At 44.1% G+C, this 24,565-nt stretch overlaps 1 protein-coding gene and 1 pseudogene across 10 annotated transcripts in view; both read left to right on the top strand.

Moving 5' to 3' along the window:
• The first annotated feature begins 302 nt into the window (after positions 1 to 302).
• LOC309531600 (olfactory receptor 2AT4-like) lies at positions 303 to 897 on the top strand (annotated as a pseudogene). The gene has a single exon. The product of its transcript is annotated as an olfactory receptor 2AT4-like (transcript).
• Positions 898 to 4,489: 3,592 nt separating this feature from the next.
• Positions 4,490 to 24,565, top strand: part of LOC309530324 (disintegrin and metalloproteinase domain-containing protein 21-like) — a 42,692-nt gene continuing 22,616 nt past the window's right edge. Inside the window, exons 1-8 of one of the 9 annotated variants that reach the window (XM_082219150.1) lie at positions 4,490 to 4,607; positions 10,043 to 10,119; positions 11,878 to 11,939; positions 12,214 to 12,292; positions 14,192 to 14,268; positions 14,999 to 15,200; positions 16,457 to 16,525; positions 21,696 to 21,767. In XM_082219150.1, the coding sequence (XP_082075276.1) occupies positions 4,505 to 4,607; positions 10,043 to 10,119; positions 11,878 to 11,939; positions 12,214 to 12,292; positions 14,192 to 14,268; positions 14,999 to 15,200; positions 16,457 to 16,525; positions 21,696 to 21,767 (741 nt within the window). In that variant the 5' untranslated portion in view covers positions 4,490 to 4,504. Of the gene's footprint in view, positions 4,608 to 5,777; positions 5,797 to 5,890; positions 6,177 to 10,042; positions 10,120 to 11,877; positions 11,940 to 12,213; positions 12,293 to 14,169; positions 14,269 to 14,998; positions 15,201 to 16,456; positions 16,526 to 21,695; positions 21,768 to 24,565 lie in introns of those variants that run through there. The other 8 variants (XM_082219156.1, XM_082219155.1, XR_014218748.1 and 5 more) reach the window with 8 other exon arrangements.

Genomic DNA, 24,565 nt, shown 5'->3' with positions numbered 1-24,565 from the left:
TACAGTGGTACCTCAGGTTACAGACGCTTCAGGTTACATACGCTTCAGGTTACATATGCTTCAGATTATACTCTGCTAACCCAGAAATAGTGCTTCAGGTTAAGAACTTTGCTTCAGGATGAGAACAGAAATCATGCTCCGGCGGCGCAGCAGCAGCATGAGGCCCATTAGCTAAAGTGGTGCTTCAGGTTAAGAACAGTTTCAGGTTAAGAACAGACCTCCAGAATGAATTAAGTTCTTAACCAGAGGTACCACTGTATACCTCTATGATCTCTTTTCTGGACACCTTGTGCCTTCAAACAATGGAGAACTGCATCTTTACTGGTAGTTTGGTTCAATACTTCTTCATTGTTGGTTTTCCTAATTTTCAAGACCATCAGACCCCTCTCTTTCTTCTTCTTCTTCTTGGTATTTTACCTCTTAATCCTTGCCAGTACCTTCTCCATCATCCTGGCAGTGGTCACAGATGCAAAACTCCACAAGCCCATGTATTTCTCCCTAACTAATCTCTCTTCTTAGACATTCTGCTCACCACCACAACTATTCCCAAAACGTTGGAAATGTTTTTGGTCAGTTCTAAGCATATCTATGCCCAGGGGTGTTTCCTGCAGATTTATTGCTTCCATGGGCTAGTGGTGACTGAAACGTTCCTCTGAGCTGTCATGTCGTATGACCACTATGAAGCCATCCGCAATCCTTTGCATTCCACAGTCCGAATGACAAAGAAGGTGAATATCTGGTTGGCAGCAAGTGCCTGGTTCTCTGTGTTGTTGGTCCCGATCCCAGCTGGACTTTAGTGGAACGCCCAAAGTTTATCATTGCTTTTGTGACCACTTGGCTGTTGTCCAAGCAGCTTGTCCAAATTCCTACACTTAATTTCAGAATTTTTTAGAATTTACTATTGCTATGATTGTCTCCCTTTTAGGTAAAGGGGCCCCTGACAATTAAGTCCAGTCACAAACAACTCTGGGATTGCGGCGCTCATCTCGCTTCACAGGCCCAGGGAGCCGGCGTTTATCTGCTTCCACAGACAGTTTTTCCGGATCATGCGTAGCACATGGAAATGCCTTTTACCTTCCTGCCGGAGCGGTACCTATTTATCTACTTGCACTGTGTGCTTTCGAACTGCTAGGTTGGCAGGAGCTGGGACCGAACAACGGGAGCTCACCCACTGCTGACCTTCCAATCAGCAAGCCCTAGCCAGTGGTTTAACCCACAGCGCCACCCGCGTCCCGTTTTACTTCTCTCCATTTCCTACACTCACATAATTATCTCTGTCATGCGCCTCAACTCCAGAGAAGGACACAGTAAGGCTTTTTCAGCCTGCTCCTCCCACCTGATTATGGTTAGTATTTACTACGCCTCCATTGCCATGGCGTATCTCTCCTACAAAGCCAATATGCCCTTTGATGTCCATGTCATGAGCAATGCGGTTTTTGCTATTTCAACCCCTTTGGTCAGTCCTCTCATTCATACCCTCAGGAATAAGGAAGTGAAAAGCGCTGTGAAGAAGTTTCTTATCGTCAGATTTTTTTCCTTCATGGGCTGAAGATGGAATCTGTTCAGGCACTGCAGGCAGTGCTTGGGAATGACGCATAAACGCCCCAGACATAAGTTATCGGTGACTAACTGATCCTGTTACTCTCAATGACAATTCAGATTGGGAACACTGGCTATAAAGTTGTCTGTGAGGAATTAAACAGCAGGCTGCTATAACAGTGTTTGGAACTTATCTACCATCTGATTTGTTTGTGCTGATAAACAAATCTGTTTATCCTTGCAGTTTTGCTTTTAATGTACACTGTGTATTTTCTACTTTTAAAAAACTTTTAATTATTTAAGAAAGGACATGCATTTCAATAGCATAGAAGCAAGAGAGAAAGAAAGAAGAAGGGAGGGAGGAAGCAAAAACAATGCAACAGGGTTAAAATTAAAATTCAACATAACCACAAAATGCAAATTTGAGTCATTTCAGTCACAATCCCTGAAAAGAATTATTATTATTAGTGGGAATAGTAATTTTATTTTTTTCCTAAATAAGCAATAGCTTGCCTGTTTAACATCATATGGTCCATACATTTCAAAAGAAAATGATGCAGAGTGGAGAGTTGGTTATTGCAGCAAGATATAAATAATGCTATGAATAATAAGATCATAATTGCATGGAAGCTCAGCGGAAGCAAATCACTTGGGCCTTATGGCCATCTGAGAATGAAGTCAGTGATTTGCAGCTTCTAGCAAAATCTCTTCTAAAAGAGAGGCTCATAGATCCAGAGAACAATCTAGGAAAGCCGATAAATAAAATAAAATAATTAATAAATACAGTGGCACCAATCTTGCATGCTCAACCACAGAACTGCCACAAGCATAGCAGAAAGGTGTGGAGGAATCCCTTTTAAAAGTAAAAGGGGCCATGCAGGTGATACTAGCGACCCAATCCTTCCACCCTCTCATGACTTACCTTCCTGTATTCCTTTCTCATGCCCACTTGCCTTCCTCCCAGCCGGAGACATTTCCAGGACGGGACAAAAGCCTCTGCGGAGAAGAAGGGTTGCAGGACAGACCCAGCTTCCTTGGTGGTGGCCGTTATCTTGGTGCTTCAGTGTTTAAGCTTTCCAGAAAACCACTGACATATTTAGGAAATTAACTTTCACGTTGTTATTTTTTTTACAGTTTTATTTTAATCAAAAAGATTTCGCACAGTGTTATATGAATTCTAAGGCCATATATATATGTGTGTGTGTGTGTGTGTGTGTTCATAAATGTACAGGCGAACACATACAGAAGTATATGAACAACGTGTCTGAAAGAGTACAGGAGAACAATCCTGAAGTCAATTTGACTCTCCTAAATTGACCTCAAGTATTTCTCTGCGAGGAGGAAGGAAATGGGAAAAGCTTTCCAATTGTCTTTGGACTGTAGGAGCTTAGACCTCCCTGTAAATACAGTCTGGCAAGTGAGCACACTATCGATATGTGTAAGAGATTCAGGAACTAAGTATTTACCAACTCAAAGGAATGGCCAGGCCACCCAGAAAAGGCAGTCAAATAAGGCATTATCAGGTATCCTGGCAGACAGCAAAGAAGCATTACACTCAAATTTCTGCTGGGGACCACCTCTTTCTGTGCTGTATGTATGATGTTTTGGGGGCGTGGTCTTGAGCTACAGGGGAGTCTATATAATGGGTTGTTCACCATTGTTCTGGGTTCTCTCTTCCCTCCTGCGTGTGGTGAGTGGAGACCCTGTTGCAACAGATCAATAAAGACCAGGCTTACTAGCTGCTTTCCTTCTCAATATTCTCTGGTTGGCCTCTGTTATTTTCTCCTACCAATAGGGAACCTACATAAGGACTCTATACTATGGTTACCAGACATCCCCGTTTCCTGGGGACAGTCCCCGGATTTACAAATCTGTCCCCGGACAAAATCCGTCCCCAGAATGTCCCCGGATTTCATTTGATGTCCCCGGATTTATATTTTAAGTGTTGTAGATTGATTAGTAGGCAGTGGCGTAGTGTGGGTTCTCAGCACCCGGGGCAAGGCAAGTAATTTGCGCCCCCTAACCTGTGGATTTTAGCACTCAAGTCTCTTCCGCGCCCCCCCAGATGCTGTGCCAGGTGCAGCAGGCCCCCCTGCACCCCCCACGCTACGCCACTGCTCCCACCACAAGTCTTCAGGACAGCCATCCGAAGGCTGGCGCGGGGAGAAGGTCTCTCCGCCCCACCGCCAGGCTTCGGAGCAGCCATCCGAAGGCTGGCGCGGGGGGAAGGTCTCTCCGCCCCACCGCCAGGCTTCGGAGCAGCCATCCGAAGGCTGGCGCGGGGAGAAGGTCTCTCCGCCCCACCGCCAGGCTTCGGAGCATCCTTCCAAAGCTTGGCGGAGCAAGAGCACCCGGCCGACTGCCTGGCAGTGCTCCAGGGCAGGAAAACCCTGGAGCCGATGCAAGGAGAAGGAGGAGAGGAGAAGGAGAAGGAAGAGAAAGAGGAAGGAGAAAAAAGAGTGGAGCCCTGACCTTGCCGCGTCGCCGCTGAGGACGAGAGGTAGGAAAACACCAGGAGGGCAAAGACACGTGGCCGATCCCAGGCCTGACCCGAGCCTACTTCATGGTGGCTAGCACCCCGAGAGAGCAGACTGGGGCACAGAGGAAGGCCACGCGACAGAGGAGACCACAGAAGAGAAGATATTACTTCTTATTCATTTATTTTTAACAACTTTTTTTTCTCTTTCCCCCCCAAAAAAGAGAAAGTGTTCCCGGATCGTTTGAAAAAAAATCTGATAACCTTACTCTATACGCACTGGTGGAGGAAGAGGAGTGGGGGGGGAGCGCACCGTCCCCAATAGCGTGCCATTGCGGCTGTTCCCCCCACCCGCGCTGGGAGCCCCGCCCTGCAGGGAGAGCACCACGCCCCCAAGACGTGAGCCACGCCTCTGTGGGCAGCGTGTCACGCCCCCATAATACCCGCCAGCCCCGCCCCTGCTTGCTCTCCGCCCTCCAGTGCCGGAGCATGAAGCTCTGTCACTGTCTATACGGGCCCTTGGGTGCCCAAGGGAAAGGAGTAGGGTTTTTTTCTTATAACACACACCATGAAGCAGATCACAGTGGTGGTGGTGGGGGTATTACAGTGGTGCCCCGCAAGACGAATGCCTCGCAAGACGGAAAACTCGCTAGACGAAAGAGTTTTCTGTTTTGGAGGTGCTTCGCAAAACGAATTTCCTATGGGCTTGCTTCACAAGACGACAATGTCTTGTGAGTTCCTGCTGGTTTTTTCCCCTCCCCCCCTTTTTCTAAGCCGCTAAGCTGTTTATCAGCTGATCCGATCAGCAGATAAGCCGCTAAAAGCCGCTAATGGCGCTAATAGCGCTAATCTGCTAATCCGTATGGGCTTGCTTCGCAAGACGAAAAAACCGAGGCACCACTGTATTATTATTTTATTATACCTCACCCAACTGGCTGGTTTTCCCCAGCCACTCTGGGTGGCTTACAGCATATATTTTGTTGTTTAGTCGTGTCTGCCTCTTCTGTGACCCCCCTGGACCAGAGCACGCCAGGCACGCCTGTCTTCCACTGCCTCCCGCAGTTTGGTCGAACTCATGCTGGTAGCTTCGAGAACACTGTCCCACCATCTCGCCCTCTGTCGTCCCCTTCTCCTTGTGCCCTCCATCTTTCCCAGCATCAGGGTCTTTTCCAGGGAGTCTTCTCTTCTCATGAGGTGGCCAAAGTCTTGGAGCCTCAGCTTCAGGATCTGTCCTTCCAGTGAGCACTCAGGGCTGATTTCCTTCAGAATGGATCGGTTTGATCTTCTTGCAGTCCATGGGACTCTCAAGAGTCTCCTCCAGCACCAGAATTCAAAAGCATCAATTCTTCGGCCATCAGCCTTCTTTATGGTCCAGCTCTCACTTCCATACATCACTACTGGGAAAACCAGAGCTTTAAGTATATGGACCTTTGTTGGCAAGGTGATGTCTCTGCTTTTTAAGACGCTGTCTAGGTTTGTCATTGCTTTTCTCCCAAGAAAGCATATATATAAAACAGTAAAACACTGAACATTAAATTGGGCTGCCATATGTCTGGATATTCAACAAGTTGTTGGTTTTTACTTTTTGAAATATGGTGGCCCTACATTAAAGAGGAAGCGCGCACCAGGAAGTACCTGGAAAGGGGTGGAGTCGGGAGCCGAGTGACAGCTTGAGCTCTAAAGGGGTGGGGCTTGGAGCAGCTGCAGCTGTTGCTAAGGTTTTATTTGGCACACTCTGCGTTGTCGGGCGGAGTGGCGTTTGGCAGGACCGGAGCGGATTGGTGCGTTCGTTGACATTGATTCTGAAGGGGCAGGGTCCGAGTGCTCAACAAGCCAACCAAAGAGCTGGGAGGGAGGGACTCGAAACTGAGCCCGCTTGCTATTGGAGCTCTTGAGTCTGAGGCGGCAGTTTGAGTTTCGAACGGTGCAATGGGGGCTTTGAGGGGGCGGGCCTCCGGGCTGAGTGGCAGCGGAGAGCTTGGGATGCTGAAACCAAATGACAGTTGGACCACTTGAGGAGGGAGGAGGGGAATGTTTTGGTGGGAAATGGCTGAGGAGAAGCTGCTCAAGGCCTTGACTTGGTTTTCCCCACAGAGGCTGGGGATATTTTGCTCTGAGGTGGTGCTAGAGATGCTCCTCCTCCTCCTCCTTCTTGTACCTGGTGTGTTTTTCTTAAAAATAGAATAAAATCCCATACCCTCAGTATAAAGGCTGCCTCCTACAAAGCAGGGATGAGCAACCTCTGTGTGGCCCTCCAGATGTGGCCCCCAGGTCCTGTCATCCCTGGCCAACAACATCTGGCAGGCACCATCTTCCCCACCCGCTGCCCTGTGGAGATGGGAAGAAGCCAAATGTTGGAAGAGTCAGGGCAGAGGAAAGAAACTGTGCAGTTCAGCTGTGGAACTCCCTGCCACAGGAGGCAGCGAGGGCCACCAACTTGCACAGCTTCCGAAAGGGTTTTTAGACCAATTCGCGGAGGGGGAGACAGCTATGGATGGCCGCTAGCCGCGATGGCTGAGCTGTGCTTCCCGGGTTGGAGGCAGCCATGTTTCTGAATCCCACTTGCAGGAAACCGCAGGAGAGGAAACGGGTCTTGCGTTCGAGTCCTGCTTGCGGGTTTCCCACTGAGGCCCCTGCTTGGCCACTGTGAGAACAGGATCGTGGACTAGACGATGGATTATATAGTTTGGTCATCATTTGTTGTAATTGTTAAGAGCGAATTATAGTTTAGCAATCATTTAGAGTAATTGTTAAGAGTGGATTGTTAAGAGCTGATATTTTGACAGTTGGCTTTATTCTGCACTATTATATCCCAATGTATTTTTGAATGTTGCTTTATTTGGTATAAGCTGTTTATCTCAAAGTTAGGTTTTTATTATGACTTTTTTGGTATTGGATCTGATTGCTATAAAATGTGTGGTCTTTTGCTGGATATTTTCTTGTTTCCTCAGCTTGTAAACCACCTTGCGTATAGTACGTGTTGTAGAAAATTTAAATGAAACAAAATGAATTTTTTATTTGTGGGTCGTCTTATACACGGATACAGTTTCCCCCCATTTTCTCAATTTGGAGTCCCCCAAAATAGAGGGGGTTATACACGAGAAAATATGGTAATTGTAAATGTATTTTTAAACTTTTGTTGGAAGCTGCCCAGAGTGACTAGGGAAACCCAGCCGGATGTGCGTGGTATAAATAATAAAGTATTATTACCATATTTTTCTGTGTATAAGACTAGGGTTTTTTTAACCAAAAAATTAGGTTTAAAATTGGGGCTCATCTTATACATAGGTAGTGCTGAGGAGTGTTTTCTTAATTTGGAGTCCCCAAAAATAGGGGGCATCTTATGCATGGGGGCGTCTTAAACACGGAAAAATCCAGTATTATTATTATTATTAAAAATACTAGGACACTTCATTTCCTTCATTCCTCTCCCTTCCTCCATGGGGCTTTCCCTTTGCACCTCAGCAACGGCACTCAATTCTTTGCAGCTGAGCAACCAACAAATGCTCAGGTGCTCTCAAGATGCAAGTTTCAGCTGCCGGTGGCATTTCCTTTGGCAACTGGAAGGCCTTGGGCCAAATGTGTGCTAACCGGCCCTCCAGCTGCCAGCCTAGTGTCACGATCTGGTTTATGGGCGGTCGAAGTCCCGGCTGAGGACGTCGGGACCGGGGGCAAGACAGCGGGGTGGGAGCAGGAACGGGAGTCCGGAAGCCACGAGTCCGGAAGCCAAGGGTCTGAGGGTCAGAGAGCCAGGAGTCAAGAAGCCAAGGGTCCGAGCATCAGGAAGCAAGGAGTCAAAAAGCCAAGGGTTTGAGGATCCAGAAGCAAGGAATCAAGAAGCCAAAGGTCCGAGGATCAGGAAGCAAGGAGTTAAGAAGCCAAACTCAGCAAGGCAGGAAGTGTGTTGCTGTTGCAAAGAGCCAAAGGGAAATGCTGGCCTTATATCCCTTCGTGGCTCTTGCCACCAAGTGCTGTGAGTTACCAAGTGGCCTCACCTGTGTGGCCATGCCTTGCCTCTTCAGAACAAACTTAGGAAAGCCCCAGTCCTGCGAAGCCCTACTGGTCACAGGGCCTGGCTCCTGCACACACTCCTGACACCTAGAGGCAAAGCGGCGTGAACAAAGTAGGCTTGCGGCAACAGAACATAGTAGCAGAAGATGGAGACCTTCCCTCGAGGAAGACCTTTGGCTGGCTGGCCCTGCAGTCCTTTGTGCAGTTGGGCTGCTGGAACAAAAGGATTGAAGCAGTACAACCATGTAGAGGATTAAGCTTTTGCAATTCGTTCACACATGGGGCTTCTTTTCATGATTTCCTGGAAACTCCAAAACAGATACTTGGCCAGTTCTTAAAGAGCTCTTACTCAGCGGCGGAGGAAGCCTCTTGGGCACCTGGGGCGGTGCACCCATAGGGGTGGGGCAAACCACTCATAGGGGCATAGGGACGTGGCATGGTGCCGATAGGGACATGGCGTGGTGCCCATAGGAGTGGCCCATCCTTTTGGGCACTCTGTGCGTCCCGCCCGCTGCCTCCCCCCCAGCTGTAGGGCAGCTGAGGCCCCACACCACGCCCTGTCTTTATGGGCGTCTGGTGTCCCTATTGGTGCGGTGGCGTTCCACCCACGGGGGCAGTCAGCGCAGTGATGATCCGCCCAAGGGGGATTTTGTCATACCCCTCCCAGGGATGATACCCAGGGCGGACCGCCCACACTGCACCCCCTTCCTCCGCCACTGCTCTTACTGAGCTGCCCCTTCATTTCAGGAATCAGGGCTTGATAAGTATTTCTGATAAGCCTTAAATGGCTTGCCAGCTGAAAGACTGCTTCCTACCATGCCAGCCTTCCCAATCCTTATTCCTAGTCCTTTTCTCTGTTATCCTGAAGCACGTGAAAGTAAGGTTCACTTAGAGTGAACAAGGATCAGGCAGACACAGCTTTGGAGAAAAAGAAGGTGAGGTTTTATTGCTGAGCAATAAGGACTCAGTTGGAATCTCTTCCAAAGAACTGGGACCCCGAGAAAGACAAATCCTGAGGTCTTTATACCTGAGCAAATCACAGCAACTCACAGATCATGAGACAGTCATGAGACAGTCACAAACGCCAGCGAAAATTAGCCAATTAGCGTGCTTCTTGCCATGCTTACGGCTCCTGGTCAAGCGCAGAGTTCTGCTCCCAACTTCTGCTTTCCGTTGCCTGCACAAATGATGCACACTCTGACCTTTCCCCCAGTTCTGACAGAACAGGGAGTTTTTGAGTTTTTGTGGTTTGGCCCTTACTGTTCTTGTGGATTATTTTAGCCTGCATCTGAGGGGGATTTTGTACCAGTGTCTCTGATTCATGTCTTCCCCTTGTTCAGGGTACAAGGATGTTTCTAGGGGAAAGGTCGGCTCCTAATTTTGCTGTTCCAAGCAGTTTGCAGTTAGCTTAGGCAAAAGCTTTCCTTTGATTCAAAATGGATTATAAAAATACTGTAAGCCCTGATTATGTGTGAGCATATGTGAATATATTGATTACTGATAACTGATTATATGAATAGCATAAGGGTAGCCCTTCTTTCCTTGCCTCAATCCCACCATCTATAGTCACACATGTGGTGGCTGGAGCAGGTCAGGGCACACCATTTGTGATAAGTCTTCCTTGGGCAGGTCCATCTTGCCCCCTCTGGTGTCATTCTGGTGCCATGCCTACAGTTGGCACCAGACAGTTTTATTTGCCTTGGCTTTAACAAAATAAACAATCTAGCTAAGATGGCTATAGGTTTATCTGTTCTGCTGAATTTCACAGGCTGTTTTTAATAGATTTTTTTGCTGCTTACTTTTATCTATTCACTTGTTGATTTTCATGTGGTTGCTTTAATTGCTATCTCTTGTTTTATCATGCTGTTGTACTGAAAGGTGGCATCAGAACCTTTTAAATAAAATTTGCTGCCTGGAGATCTAAGTACAGCTAAATTTGGCTCTAAAGCATCAGAATGGGAAAGAAGATATTCCATGGATTGCAAATGTTGATTTCACTGTTCTGTTTCTTTGTAGGTTTTGTACAACCAACACAAAGATACATTTACTCTGAAGTGATAGTGCCAAAGCGGCTGGAATCAAGGGGTAGCAAAGTAATTTTCCTTTTGAATACCATTTGAGTTGCTCCAGATATTTCTTAAAACTTAATTTCTTAAAATGCAATCAGTGATCTAGTACTTACTAGACCAGAGCTTTCAAAACTTTTCATGTTGGTGACACACTTTTAGACATGCATCATATTGTGACACAGTCATTGTTATTAATATTTATTGAATTTATATATCGCCCTATACCTGGGGGTCTCAGTAATTCAGTTTTACTAGCAAACCGGAGGTTCAAATAAACCCTTTCCAGCTCCAGGAGGAACATGGGGAGTGTCTACACGATACACACACTGCAGCGTCGCGACACATAGTTTGGAAAGCTCTGTACTAGAGTTTGGTGTGTGTGTGTGTGTGATATATACTATACTCATACTCACACATATACATATCTTCTTTCTTCTTTGGTGGATCACTCATAGCCGAGTAAGTTTGTCTTCCATGAACACGGTTTTAACAATGAGTCTGTAAGTGACTGTGGAGGCCAATTCTGGACCCACACGTCCTTCCACAGTGGGGACATAAGTTTCTGGGCGGGAGTTGATCATGGTGTAGATTTGCCACACGTGCTTTCCTTTTGGCACGTTCTCCCTTTCGTCTTGAGTTTGAGTGTCTTCAAAGCCCATGACACCTTTGGTAAAGGCTGTTCTCCAATTGGAGCGCTCGCAGGCAAGTATTTCCCAATTGTTGGTGTTTATACTACATTTTAAGGGACGCGGGTGGCGCTGTGGGTAAAACCTCAGTGCCTAGGACTTGCTGATCGTAAGGTCGGCGGTTCGAATCCCCACGGCGGAGTGAGATCCCGTCGTTTGGTCCCAGCTCCTGCCTACCTAGCAGTATGAAGCACCCTTAAGTGCAAGTAGATAAATAGGTATCGCTTTATAGCGGGGAGGTAACGGCGTTTCCGTGTGCAGCGCTGGTGCTGGCTCGCCAGAGCAGCTTCGTCACGCTGGCCACGTGACCCGGAAGTGTCTTCGGACGGCACCAGCTCCCGGCCTCTTAAGCGAGATGAGCACGCAACCCTAGAGTCGGACACGACTGGCCCATACGGGCAGGGGTACCTTTACCTTTACCTTTATACTACATTTTAAAAGATTTGCCTTGAGAAAGTCTTTAAACCTCTTTTGTTGACCACTGGCATACATGCATACACACTGATGGAGTTCATTGCTTGTAGAATATTATTTTTCTATTTTAATTGCTGGATGGCTGTGAGTTAACATTTACTATACCTATCTCCCTGACACAGTCTCTAGTCTGACATGACTTCACCTCCCTTTCAAAAATCTTATTGGAGAGTTTGGGAAATTGTGCCTTGGCTGTTTCCAGGCCTGTTCTTCTTTAAATCACAATAGCATAATCTTGCTGAAACAAGTTTGGAGAAAGGAAAGGGGAACTAAAATGAATTCTTTTCTTCTCTGTACGAACACTAATTTTTAAAAAGTAACAACAAAAGATAATCGGTGTCTGATTTCCCTATCAAAATTTATTGCTAGTTTTGACATCATTTGCTCCCAGAATGTGGTACATAGAGGTATAGTCAGAACACTGATAGACATGAATAGGTCTAATCAAGTTTACAACCATCTGATTTATATAAATAAGTACATAACTGTTAGATTAAACTTTTCTCATAAGCTCCACCCTCTCCAAGCTTGAGCACATGATAAATTAATAGTAAATTCTCAGGGAGGATGGTAATGAGAATTAATTAACTATTCTGTATTCCCCCCCCTTGTCTAACTTTAGACAGATATATCTTATATTATAAAAATGGAAGAAAATGACAGAGTTGTTCATCTTAAACAGAGGTAAGTGGCTGCATCCATTGATAAATTGTTGAATGAGCAACTTCTGACCCAAGAGGCATTCCCTGTAGATGTGGAAGACTACTCTCTTTTTTTCTTATTAAGATATAATATAAGAATAAGATGTGAAAATAAAAATGAAATTTTGAGCTCATTGCTGAACAAAGTAACTTTCAGAGGAGTAGCTATCTTAATCCATTGCAATACTTTACCATGCCTCAGAGATTGCAACTAGCCAACTATAATTCTGCCATTTAATTTATTTTAAAACTTTCAGATCTTTTATAGCTGCAAATATGCCTATTTATACATATAATGTGAAGGGAGACCGGATTGCAGATTATCCATATATTCAGGTAAATTTTATTCATATGCACCCCAATAGTTTAAGGCATTAGGAGACATGTGCCCTTTTTTAAAAAAATGGGCATGTAAAATGGAATTTTTTTACTGTAAATTTTGAAAGTTTGTGTAGAAATCAGGTAGATTTATTTTCAGTGTCTGGAGTATCAATACTACTTGTTGAAACCCAGTATCTTATTCAAACTGTTCTGCATTTTGCTCCTTTTACATTTTTTTAATATGTACAGTGGTGCCTCGCAAGACGAAAAGAATCCGTTCTGTGATTCTCTTCATCTAGCGTTTTTTTGTCTTGCGAAGCAAGCCCATTGACGGATTAGCGGATTAGCGCTTTTAGCGGCTTTTAGCGGCTTATCAGTTTATCAGATCAGCTGATAAGCGGCTTAGCGGCTTAGAAAAAGGGGGGGAGGGGAAAAAACCCGCAGGAACTCGCAAGACATTTTCGTTTTGCGAAGCAAGCCCATAGGAGATTCGTTTTGCGAAGCACCTCCAAAACGGAAAACTCTTTCATAGAATCATAGAATCATAGAATCATAGAGTTGGAAGAGACCACAAGGGCCATCGAGTCCAACCCCCTGCCAAGCAGGAAACACCATCAGAGCACTCCTGACATATGGTTGTCAAGCCTCTGCTTAAAGACCTCCAAAGTAGGAGACTCCACCACACTCCTTGGCAGCAAATTCCACTGTCGAACAGCTCTTACTGTCAGGAAGTTCTTCCTAATGTTTAGGTGGAATCTTCTTTCTTGTAGTTTGGATCCATTGCTCCGTGTCCGCTTCTCTGGAGCAGCAGAAAACAACCTTTCTCCCTCCTTGATGTGACATCCTTTTATATATTTGAACATGGCTATCATATCACCCCTTAACCTCCTCTTCTCCAGGCTAAACATGCCCAGCTCCCTTAGCCGTTCCTCATAAGGCATTGTTTCCAGGCCTTTGACCATTTTGGTTGCCCTCCTCTGGACACGTTCCAGTTTGTCAGTGTCCTTCTTGAATTGTGGTGCCCAGAACTGGACACAGTACTCCAGGTGTGGTCTGACCAGAGCAGAATACAGTGGCACTATTACTTCCCTTGATCTAGATGCTATACTCCTATTGATGCAGCCCAGAATTGCATTGGCTTTTTTAGCTGCCGCGTCACACTGTTGGCTCATGTCAAGTTTGTGGTCAACCAAGACTCCTAGATCCTTTTCACATGTACTGCTCTCAAGCCAGGTGTCCCCCATCTTGTATTTGTGCCTCTCATTTTTTTTGCCCAAGTGCAATACTTTACATTTCTCCCTGTTAAAATTCATCTTGTTTATTTTTGCCCAGTTCTCTAATCTGTCAAGGTAGTTTTGAAGTGTGATCCTGTCCTCTGGGGTGTTAGCCACCCCTCCCAGTTTGGTGTCATCTGCAAATTTGATCAGGATGCCCTTGAGTCCATCATCCAAGTCGTTGATAAAGATGTTGAATAAGACCGGGCCCAAGACAGAACCCTGTGGCACCCCACTAGTCACTCTTTTCCATGATGATGAGGAACCATTGATGAGCACCCTTTGGGTTCGGTCAGCCAGCCAGTTACAAATCCACTGAGTGGTAGCATAGTCTAGCGAGTTTTCTGTCTTGCGAGGCATTCGTCTTGCGGGGCACCACTGTAATATTAATATGTAATTGTTTTCAGCTGTTTTTATATATGGAACTGTTTTATATATATCATACTGTAAATCGCTTCAAGATGCCTCATGAGAAGTGATTCAAAAATAATAATGTGTGGGTTTTATGATGAATCACCTGGATTTGTGCAGGATGTCAAAGTTATTACCCCTGAGCTGAGCATGGTTCAATCATTTTGTCAAGCTGTTCTATTCAACTTCATTTGATTTTTTCCTAAGGATGTGTATTTGGTCCTTGCAGGACGACTGCTATTACAGTGGATATGTAGAAGACGCCTTAGACTCTCAGGCCTTCCTCTCCACCTGCTTTGGGCTTTGGTAATAAAGATGTTGGGGTAGAACTGAAAGAGAGCTATATACCATGAGCCTTAAGTTGTGAATAATTGTGCCTCTACAGCTATTCTCAGTAGATTTTATGCAGACTTCCCTCCATAAGAGTTGGGTAAAGCAACTGTCTAAGTTTAATTTAGTTTACATTTCTTGTATATGCAAACACAATGATAAGGCACTGTGGGAAGCAAGCAGTTTTTGGGACCCAAGACATACTTGTTATACCTTCAATTCTAAATATATTATACTTTCAATTCTAAGTAGCAAAATAACATCAATTCTTAAGGAACTATATGATGAAATGATTCAAATTATGAATCTTCCAAGTACGTACATGGAATGAAACCTCATAGCAATATACATAAAGTTGAATGCCACAGGCTGTTTTCCATCTTAAATGTGGATCATAAATTTTTGGCAATTATAACGGCAAACAGATTAAACTATGTTATAGGGCAGTACATCAGTGAACATCAAAGGGCTTTATTAGGGAAATATCTCTCAAAGATAATATACAAGCCATGATAAATATATTAGACAATGCAGCCCATACAGCAAAACCTACTGTTCTTAGGTGGGAACTCACCTAAGCTAAAATTTGATTGGGCCAGCCAGATAAATATGATCCAGGACCATCAATTGCCTTTCCCTGGCTTAATGCATTTGCTGATTTGTTGACCCTAAGTCTGTCTTTTGGGTTTCCACTCCAACCCGCCAGGGGACATGTGCAAATTGGGACTTTATGCTATGAAATTGAACCTATTGAGAATTCTTCCACATTTCAACACCTTATTTATCGAAAGACTCCAGAGCACCTTGAACCGTGCAGAGGAATAATTGAAGGTGGAACATATTTAGGAAGTGAAGCTGGAGAAATAAGAATAGTTGACAGTGACGGCCCAATTCCTTCTGCCATGGGAGTAAGTAGTTTTTGGTTTTGCTGAATCCATACATCAAATTGATTTCATGTACCAAATGTGGTTTAAAGGTCCTAAGCCTAAGATCCTTCTTCCCTGTTTGGGGATGTAGAAAGATATGTTCCTCACTATTGGGGTGGGTAGAAGGGAAATGGAAAAGCGTGGTTCCCACCATCAATTTTGATAGTTTCTGCCATTCCACATGGCTGCTTGGTGGGAAATAGATATTAGTGACATCCTCTGTTGCTGAATATGTTGCTCTTCGAAAGAGAGTAGGGATGGTAGTCTTGACCGGGAAGGATGTGGAGTGTGAGCAGGGGCACCGACTTGCCCCCCACATTGAGGGGGCCCGGCGTCACATGACATCATATGCACAACATCATGCGCTGGGTAGGAGGTGCCAGGGGGGCCGTTGCCCTGAGCGCGCAATCTGGGGAGATGCAAACCAGGCGCCCCCTGCAGAGATCCCCGTTGCGCCCTGCTGAAGAGCACGGAGAGTGAAGATGACCCTCTGTGCCCTGCCCCCACCGGCACACAAGCGCTTGCCTGTTGGCAAGGGGGGGATGGGGAGTGTGGAGGGTGTGTTTGCAGGTGGGAGGCTGATCTGTTTGGGGGCCCCTCAATATTGGGGGGCTTGGCCCCCTACCCACAAATATTAAGGGGGGCGAACCCCCTTCCACCCTGTATAGTTGATGCCTCTGAATATGAGAAAGGAGAAGAAGGGAGACTATAGTGTAAGTTAGGGGCACATTTGGTTATTGTATCTGCAGAAGAAACGTTTTGAAAGAGGAAGATCTCTAACACTTAACATACAAAGTTAAAAACAGTTTAAAGCTACAGTTTAAATGTTTTTAAACTTTTTAATACTGCATTTTTAATTGTTGTAACCTGCCCTGGGAACTTTGAGTTAAGGGTATGTAATAAAATAATAATGTTATTCATTTCAATCTATTGTTGCATACGATTTTTGTTGCATACGATTGTACTTTTATTGTAAGGGTGATTCTTGAGTTTGGTTCTGCGTAAGCCACGTAGATAACTTCTCTTATCGGGTTATAAATAACTAAACCAATAAATTTAACTAGGATAAAGGATGGATAAAATAGAATTATTGGGGTAAGAGCTTCTAACTGAATAATGGGTATAGTTGTTTATTGTAAGGTTAATTTTAGGTGATAGGCCTGTTTAGGTTGCTTCTAAAGGAATATTCATGGTCCATTTCTGCAATGAAACTTTGTTTTATGTATATTTTGTTTCAGCTAGATGATCTTGAATATGACCCGCCTATCAGATATCTAGAATATTATGCTGTTGTTGACAAAAGCACGGTAAATATTGCCATAGTAAATGTTGCCATATTTATTTACTAGCAGCCTCATATTTGGTGTGGCTCAGAAATTCTGAGACCAAAAAATCAATGCACTTTTTAAAGGTTTGATCTCTACTGTCTTGAGTCAAAATGTTGTCCAATTGTATCTAAACATAGACAAAAACCTCCTAATGCAAAATTTTGTTATATATTAAGAGGTGTTCAAATGCATATCAAGCAGACCTTTCCACCTTAAAATATATGGTAGGCTTATTACCATTGTTTATATCCTGCCTTTCAAGATATAAATCATGCCAAAGTGGCTTACAAGTAACATATGTATAGTAATACACATATACATACACTAAGTCAACAAACACCACTACTGCCTCATTACATGAACCATCTTTTGAACACCACAACACACACGTAACTAGCTGTAAAGTAATATAAACATGATATGTAATAAAACTGTAATTTTAATCATCATATCAAAAAGTACAGTTCCTTTTTTTAAAAAATGATATTTATTGAGAATTTAAAATTACAGAAACAAAAGAAGAAAAAAGGGGGAGAACAGAAAAAAGACAAAAAATAGTCAAGGAAAAAAAGATTAAACAATACAAGTCCATAAAATAGGGGGGGGGGAGAAAAAGCAAAAAGCAAAACCCACAATACTTCAAACCAAAAACAAAAACAAACAAAGAATTTAAAAACAAATCCAATATTCCCAAATCTTTATCTTTCATTAACTTGTTTCATCGACCTCCTCACACCTGCCTATTTTGTATTCTAGTTATTAATTATCTCAGCAAATCCTTTCCATCTTTCAATATATTCTGTCATTAAATTACCTTAATTTATTTTAACCTTATCTTACCATAAAAAGCCCTAGGGCTTAAAGCTTAAAACTTATTTATACATAATTCCTTATAGCATTTCTACTAAAGTCAAATAGTTTCATTCCAACATCTTTTCTAACACTCATTAATTTTACAGTAGTTCTCTAAATGAATTTTTAAAACTTTCTTCCAATCTTCATCCATCGTCTCTTCTTCCTGGTCTCGGGTTTTGTCAATCCTTTCTATCCCTTCCATCTGGTCCATCAACCTGGTGACCTTCTGTCCGAGGCTCTTAAGTCTCTTCCATCTCCCTTCTGCAGGTCTTCTTCATGTTTGTACCTGTACTTTATTTGTCTTCTGCTGATCTTATTCTTAATTTCCTTCCTTTCTCACTGAGGGGTAGATCTCGGGGAGATTCCAACTTGGCAATATCATCCCTTCTCAGCAGGTCGGCCCATTCTCCATAGTCAGCACTGAAATCCAAAAAACATTTGAAGACATGTTTCAAAGTCCCTCCAAAGTTAAGGGCCCCCACAACTCCAAACTCCCCCTGGCCCAAAACCAGATCCCAAAAGTCAAAACATCCCTGCATAGGGGGATCTGTCCAACTTCCCATCTCTAAACTAAACAGTACTCCATCTCTCCAAATCTGACTTTCTTCAGGTTCAGTCGTCAGAAACAGCAATTTATGTTCCTGCAAGGCTGCGTGTGATGGCCTGGGATTCCGACTCTGAGAGTGAACCGGGGGAATCCCAGCCGGCACAGGAGTCCCCGCCTCCAGGGCCGGCTGAACTGGGGCAAGGCCTAGATGCTGAGGAGCCTGTACCTGTGCCAGATCCTCAGGGGCAGGCACCAAGTGAGACCATTCTGGCCCCAGAGGTGCTGGAGGACTCAGTGGCTACAGGTGAGCCTCCCCCGGGGCCCAGTAACCCTTCGGCCTCTCCTGAACTGCAGAGGCTTAGGGCAGAGAGGCGAAGGGAACTGGTCTCTCCCAGGAGGAGTGCTCGCCTTAAGGCCAGGAGAGGCGGGGCTCCTGGGGGCCAGGACCGCCCCCGGCCTTAGAAGAAGATAAAGGTCAGGCAGCCCGGTCCCAGGTTGCGGGAGCAACGTCGTTGTGGAGTACCTGCTTTACCCAGACCTAGATCTGCACTCCCGGTGTGCCTGTTCCTCGCCCGGCTTCCTGCTCCTGACTTTCCGGTGTTCCTGTTCCCCGCCTGGCTCTCTGCTTCTGCTCTACCAGTGTTCTCATCTAGTGATCGTCTACCCTAATAGTGACTCTGGACTGAACTTCGGATACGGTATTAGTACCTTTCCCCCCCGGGACCAGCACACTGCGGCTCTCTCCATTTCTATTTCTTGAGGTTCAGCAGCAACCTCCTCCTTTGTCTTCTGCACAACTTGCCCTGTCAAAGCAAACTCCTGAATTGGTTCCTGAGTGGTTTCTATGTTGGCATTCACTGTTTGTCCAAAATTGCTAACTGCAACAGTCATCAAATCCATCTTTTCATGTAGCTGTTCCAGTAAAGCGCTTATCTTGCAAAGAGCAAGCACTAAGGCTTCTTGTGGGCACATTCTTATTCAAGGTCAAAGTCTGTTCCCACGATCTTTAATCTCTGCAGCTGTAAAATTCCCCAGATCGACTCCAGCAACAGTTTCACAGGCTCCCTCTAGAGGAAACAATTTCTGTTTGTATCCGTCTTTTTAAAAGCAGATCCGGCAACAAAATTGCTTTCGTTTTTCAGATATTTTGTTCCTTTTAAGTGCAAACAGAAACATTGGAATCAATATGTTTCTCTTTTTTAACTATCTGTCAAAAAACGTTTTATTCACAGTCAATGAACTTCCCCAAAGCGTCAATCTCTGACACCCCGTTCCCAGGTTCAAGACGGTGGAAATTTATCTTTCTTTACTCTCTCTCCTGCAGGCTTAAACAGTCAAAAATTTCCCCCCTCTTCTCCTGCTTCCAAGGGGGGTTTGGTATTTTTAAAAGGTAAAGGTAAAGGTACCCCTGCCCGAACGGGCCAGTCTTGACAGACTGTGGGGTTTGTGCGCCCATCTCACATCTATTGGCCGGGGGCCAGCGCTGTCCGGGGACACTTCCGGGTCACGTGGCCAGCGTGACATCGCTGCTCTGGCGAGCCAGAGCCGCACACGGAACGCCGTTTACCTTCCCGCTGGTAAGCGGTACCTATTTATCTACTTGCCCCCGGGGGTGCTTTCGAACTGCTAGGTGGGCAGGCGCTGGGACCGAGCAGCGGGAGCGCACCCCGCCGCGGGGATTCGAACCGCCGACCTTTCGATCGGCAAGCCCTAGGCGTTGAGGCTTTAGCCCACAGCGCCACCCGCGTCCCCTAAAAATCCCCTGGTATTTTTAGCTGATGGTAATTTAGTCCTTTACAAACGACTTTCCAGACTATAGCTTGCAATGTCTTTGCTTCAGTCTATTTACAAAAGTGGAAGGCGGACTTCCTGTTTAGACCTTCCCGCTTCGGTACCAAATTAAAATGTTTCATAGTCCAATTTTCTGTTCTACTCACGGGTAGTTGTTTAAAATCCAATTGTCCACAGGAAAAAGTCAGCGCTCTCCGGCAACAGCAATGCGGCTTCGCTCCGTGAAAAGAGCAGTCGATTTGAAGCACCGCGCTGCTCACCCCACGTTGCTCCGGATCCCCGAAACCGGGTTTCCCTGCGAGTAGGGGAGGCGCAAAAGGTGCCAGCCGAATCCCACGTCCACAGGCTTCTCCCGCCTGTGGTTTTTAAGGGGTCTCCGCCTCGCCGTGGCGGTCCAGACCCTGATTTTCACGAAGCGGATTCCTCCCGGTCAGAGGAAATCTGCCATTGCCGGAGGCGCTAACCCGGAAGTCCCGAAAAAGTACAGTTCCTGAGGGCAACATATCATATCTTCTATATGTACAGTGGTACCTCGGGTTATAGACGCTTCAGGTTACAGACGCTTCAGGTTACAGCTCCGCTAACTCAGAAATAGTACATCGGGTTAAGAACTTTGCTTCAGGATGAGAACAGAAATTGTGCGGTGGCGGCGCAGCGGCAGCGGAAGGCCCCATTAGCTAAAGTGGTACCTCAGGTTAAGAACAGCTTCAGGTTAAGAAAAGACCTCTAGAATGAATTAAGTTCTTAACCCGAGATACCACTGTATTGTCCAAGCATTGTCAAGTCCAAAGATTACAATGCAGTTCCTGTTGGCAATACCATTTCATGCTGATATCTTTCGTCTGCATCATCCAATGTCTGAAAGTGTGACAAACGGAACTGATTAGTAACAAAGGCAGCTAATAGTAGAATAGTTCTCAGGATACACCCCTTGTTTCGCCCAGTGGGCTTCTTCAGCGACACAGTTTCTAGGAAATTCCTCAGTGGGTTTTAGGGGTTGCTTCTATATAAGTATAGCTTTAATGGTTATTGACTTTGAGCATCTTTGACTGGCAACTTCTGCGTTCCTGGGGACCACTTTCTACTTTTGGCTGGAAAAAACCCCACTGAGGAATTTCCTGGAAATCTTGTCGCTGAAGAAGCCCGATGAGCGAAACAGGGGTGTATCCTGAGAACTACGTATTCTACTATTAGCTGCCTTTTGTTACCAATCAGTTCCATTTGTCACACTTTCAGACATAGGACGATGCAGAAGGTAGTTTTGTTTGTTACATTCTTAAGATGTAGGATGATACAGAAGGAAGATATCAGCATGAAATGGCAGTAGCAACAGGAACTGCATTGTAATCTTTGGACTTGACAATCCTTGGACTGTACAATACCAATACATATAGAAGATATGATATGTTGCCATCAGGAACTGTGCTTTTTGATATGACGATTAAAATTACAGTTTTATTACATATCATGCTTATGCTACTTTACAGCTAGTTACGTGTGTGTTGTGGTATACATATACATATACATACACTGACACGTACACCCACCCCCACACCAATCAACATAAATATTACAGATCTCTTTCAAGTTTGTTTTCAGGACTACAGACTTCCAGTTAAAACATATTGAGAGTTTGAGTTATTAAGATGTGTATAGTTATCCTTGGCTAGCTAAATGGAATAATCAGGATAGTTTATTGAGGGGGGAAATTACATTACTAATTTCAATAGTTGTTGAAAGATGCAGATATCCCACACCTTTTTTTTATATCGATTGTAGTTTCTAATAGTATGGAGTATTTGTATTCATTTAGAATCTTAGGTTTATGAAACTCTCAACATACGATATTTTAATGAAAATTATCCAAAGGAGTATTAATGATGAGGAGGGAATTTGAATGCATCTGAACCCATGTCATAGTTAAACATTTTGTCTTTCCTTTTCTCTATCTCTTAGTTTATTCTCAATCATTGCAATGAAACTCAGTTAGTGTTGATAATGCTTCGTATGATCTCTGATGTTCACAGTGTGAGTATATTTTATAAGACCTTTTGTGAAGGGCATGTTAAACATAATCACTCTAAATGGTCACAGGGATACACAGAATATGAGATATGAAGCAAGATGGGCAGACACTATTCTCCCATGGGTTTTATATGTAAGTTTGTCAGTTAGACAAACAGAAAACTATGGAGTGAAACCCTATTATCTCAATGAATTCTTGCTTCTTTTAAAAGTCTTTTCTGTGAATCTCATGGAGAACTGATTGCTGTCCGAATAGAAAACAATTCAGATATCCAAGATTTTGGTTTTAGCTTTGATCGCATCCTGACCCTGCAAATATTCTTGTGGTTTTCTGAATCAATTTAGTGGTGCCCTAGAATTTTTTCTTATCCTTAAACTTATTGTTTATATTTTATAGTATTTTTAAATAATGTTTTTCTTTGCATATGGTAAGTGTAGCCTCAGGCCATATCCAGTCTAAATAACAAACAGGTACACTTCCAAAAGACTAGAAAATTCAGGTGTGGCTTAAACTGGAGGTAACCTCTTTTAACTACATTGTTTTCTCCAAAAGAAAGATGTGAAACAGAATGATAACGGACCAGGGAGTCTCTAAAGCCTTTGTTTGTGATTTGTTTTCTTGACTGATTCAGTCAAAAATGACCTATTTGAATTATTGTGCCCCAGTATTCTAAGCGTAATGTTTTGTCCTTCCATTTGTGCAAGTGGGAGACACTTGTAGAGACAGCCTGTGAAGGTAGGGTACTTACTATTTATTATTATTCACTTTATTTCATACCATGAATTTTCAGTCGTGAAGGGCTGTTAAGGTATCTTACAAAAAAGACCATAACAAATAATGTAATAGAACATAATGCAGTAAAGAATTTATAGCAGTAAAATGGCATAAAATATACTGCAAACTAACACTTAAAAAGCAACAGCATTATAAAAACAGAACAGCATCAGCATTCAAATTATTGAGGGATTAGGGTGATTTAGAGTACCACTATCAGGTTTTTTGGAAGAGAAGGGTTTATCAAAGAAAAAGGAAAAAAAATACACAAGACTAAAGAACTTAACCCCAAAAGGGAATTTGAAGACAAGGGGAAAATACTACAAAGCATCAATCTCTGAACCATTGTTAGAAATATAAATTGGGAAAGCTATCTTTGAAAGAGTGGGGGTGGATGAGACAAAGAGAGAGAATGTGTCGGAAGACAAGGAAGAAAAAGTGAGGGGAGAGAGACAAAGAGGGATGGAAATACAGTGGTACCTTGGGTTACATACACTTCAGGTTACATACGCTTCAGACTACAGACTGAAATAGTGCTTCAGGTTAAGAACTTTGCTTCAGGATAAGAACAGAAATGGTGCTCTGGCAGCAGGAGGCCCCATTAGCTAAAGTGGTGCTTAAGGTTAAGAACAGTTTCAGGTTAAGAACGGACCTCCGGAACGAATTAAGTACTTAACCCGAGGTACCACTGTATACTCTGAGTCGAGAGAGAATTTCATGCTCTTTATTCAGCTCATAGTGGTGAGGAGGAATGGAAGTTCCCCCAGAATGTCTGCTTTATATACATTATTTACACAATGGGCCCCACGTGATTGGCTAATTCCAGGATTCACCTGTAGGCCAATCAGGTTGTGGATTCACTTCCACCTGGAGCTGGATTGGGTGGCTCCTGTGGACCAGTCAGACTGCTGCATTCTGGATCCTATTCTAGGATCAATCAGACTGCTACATCTGGATCCTATTCAATTCCGTACATGACAGGGATTGTTACCTGTCCCTAATCTGTTGAAACAAATGAAGAAGTATGGTAAGTATGCTTGGCAGCATATTGCATGCAAAAATTGGACCAGCTGTTCTCAGGCTTTAGTAGGGCAACCAGAAGCAAAAGGACTGGGAACATAGGTGTAGCCACGATTTTTGTTGGGGGGGGACTTTGTTGGGGGCGGCAGAACCAATGTGATTGGTCAGTTAGTTAAATGTTTTTATTGTTTTACTTGATATAGGGGGTAAGCTGCCCCCCTCTGCCCCCCCCCCGGCTATGCCCATGACTGGGAGAGCAGGCACCCCCAAACCAGAGTAGGATTTTCAGTGGGCATGACTGCAGGGTGTACACCCAGATAGAAGTTCCAAGAATCAATCAAGCAGATTGCTCTTAATAATACATCAAACACAGGAGTGCAAAAACAATTATAACTTTTTTTAAAATAAATTTTTTATTGGTTTTTCACAATTTTCATAAACGCAGACAATACACAGTACAAACAAACAAACACATAAACAACATGTATAATTTCAAATCCTTTTTTCTTATACCTTACTTCACCGACTTCCCCATACCTCCCCTTTCTGCATCCTAGTTTCCAAATTTTTTTCAGCAAATCCTCCCCCTTAATTTTATCAAATTTTCCCTTGTTCTTTTCTTTTACTTAATATTTTACAGCTGCAATCCCTTTTTTTCTAAAACCTCAACATTTTAGCATTCATTAATTTTACAATGTTTCTTAAGATAAATTTTAAATTTCTTCCAATCTTCTTCCGCCGTCTCTTTCCCCTGGTCTCGGATTCTGCCAGTCATTTCGGCCAGTCCCATATAGTCTATCACCTTCATCTGCCATTCTTCCAGAGTGGGTAGATCCTGTGTCTTCCAATACTTTGCGATGAGAATTCTTGCTGCTGTAGTAGCGTACATAAAAAAGTCCTGTCTTTCTTTAACATCAATTGGCCGACCATACCCAAGAGAAAGGCTTCTGGTTTCTTGGGAAAAGTACATTTAAGTACCTTTTTCATTTCATTATAAATCATTTCC

The sequence above is a fragment of the Podarcis vaucheri genome, assembly GCF_965113315.1.
Source record: "Podarcis vaucheri genome assembly, chromosome: 4".
In the NCBI taxonomy this organism is placed as follows: Eukaryota; Metazoa; Chordata; class Lepidosauria; order Squamata; family Lacertidae; genus Podarcis; species Podarcis vaucheri.
The sequence above is the reverse complement of the archived record's forward strand: the minus strand, read 5'-3'. Positions and strand labels throughout refer to the sequence as shown.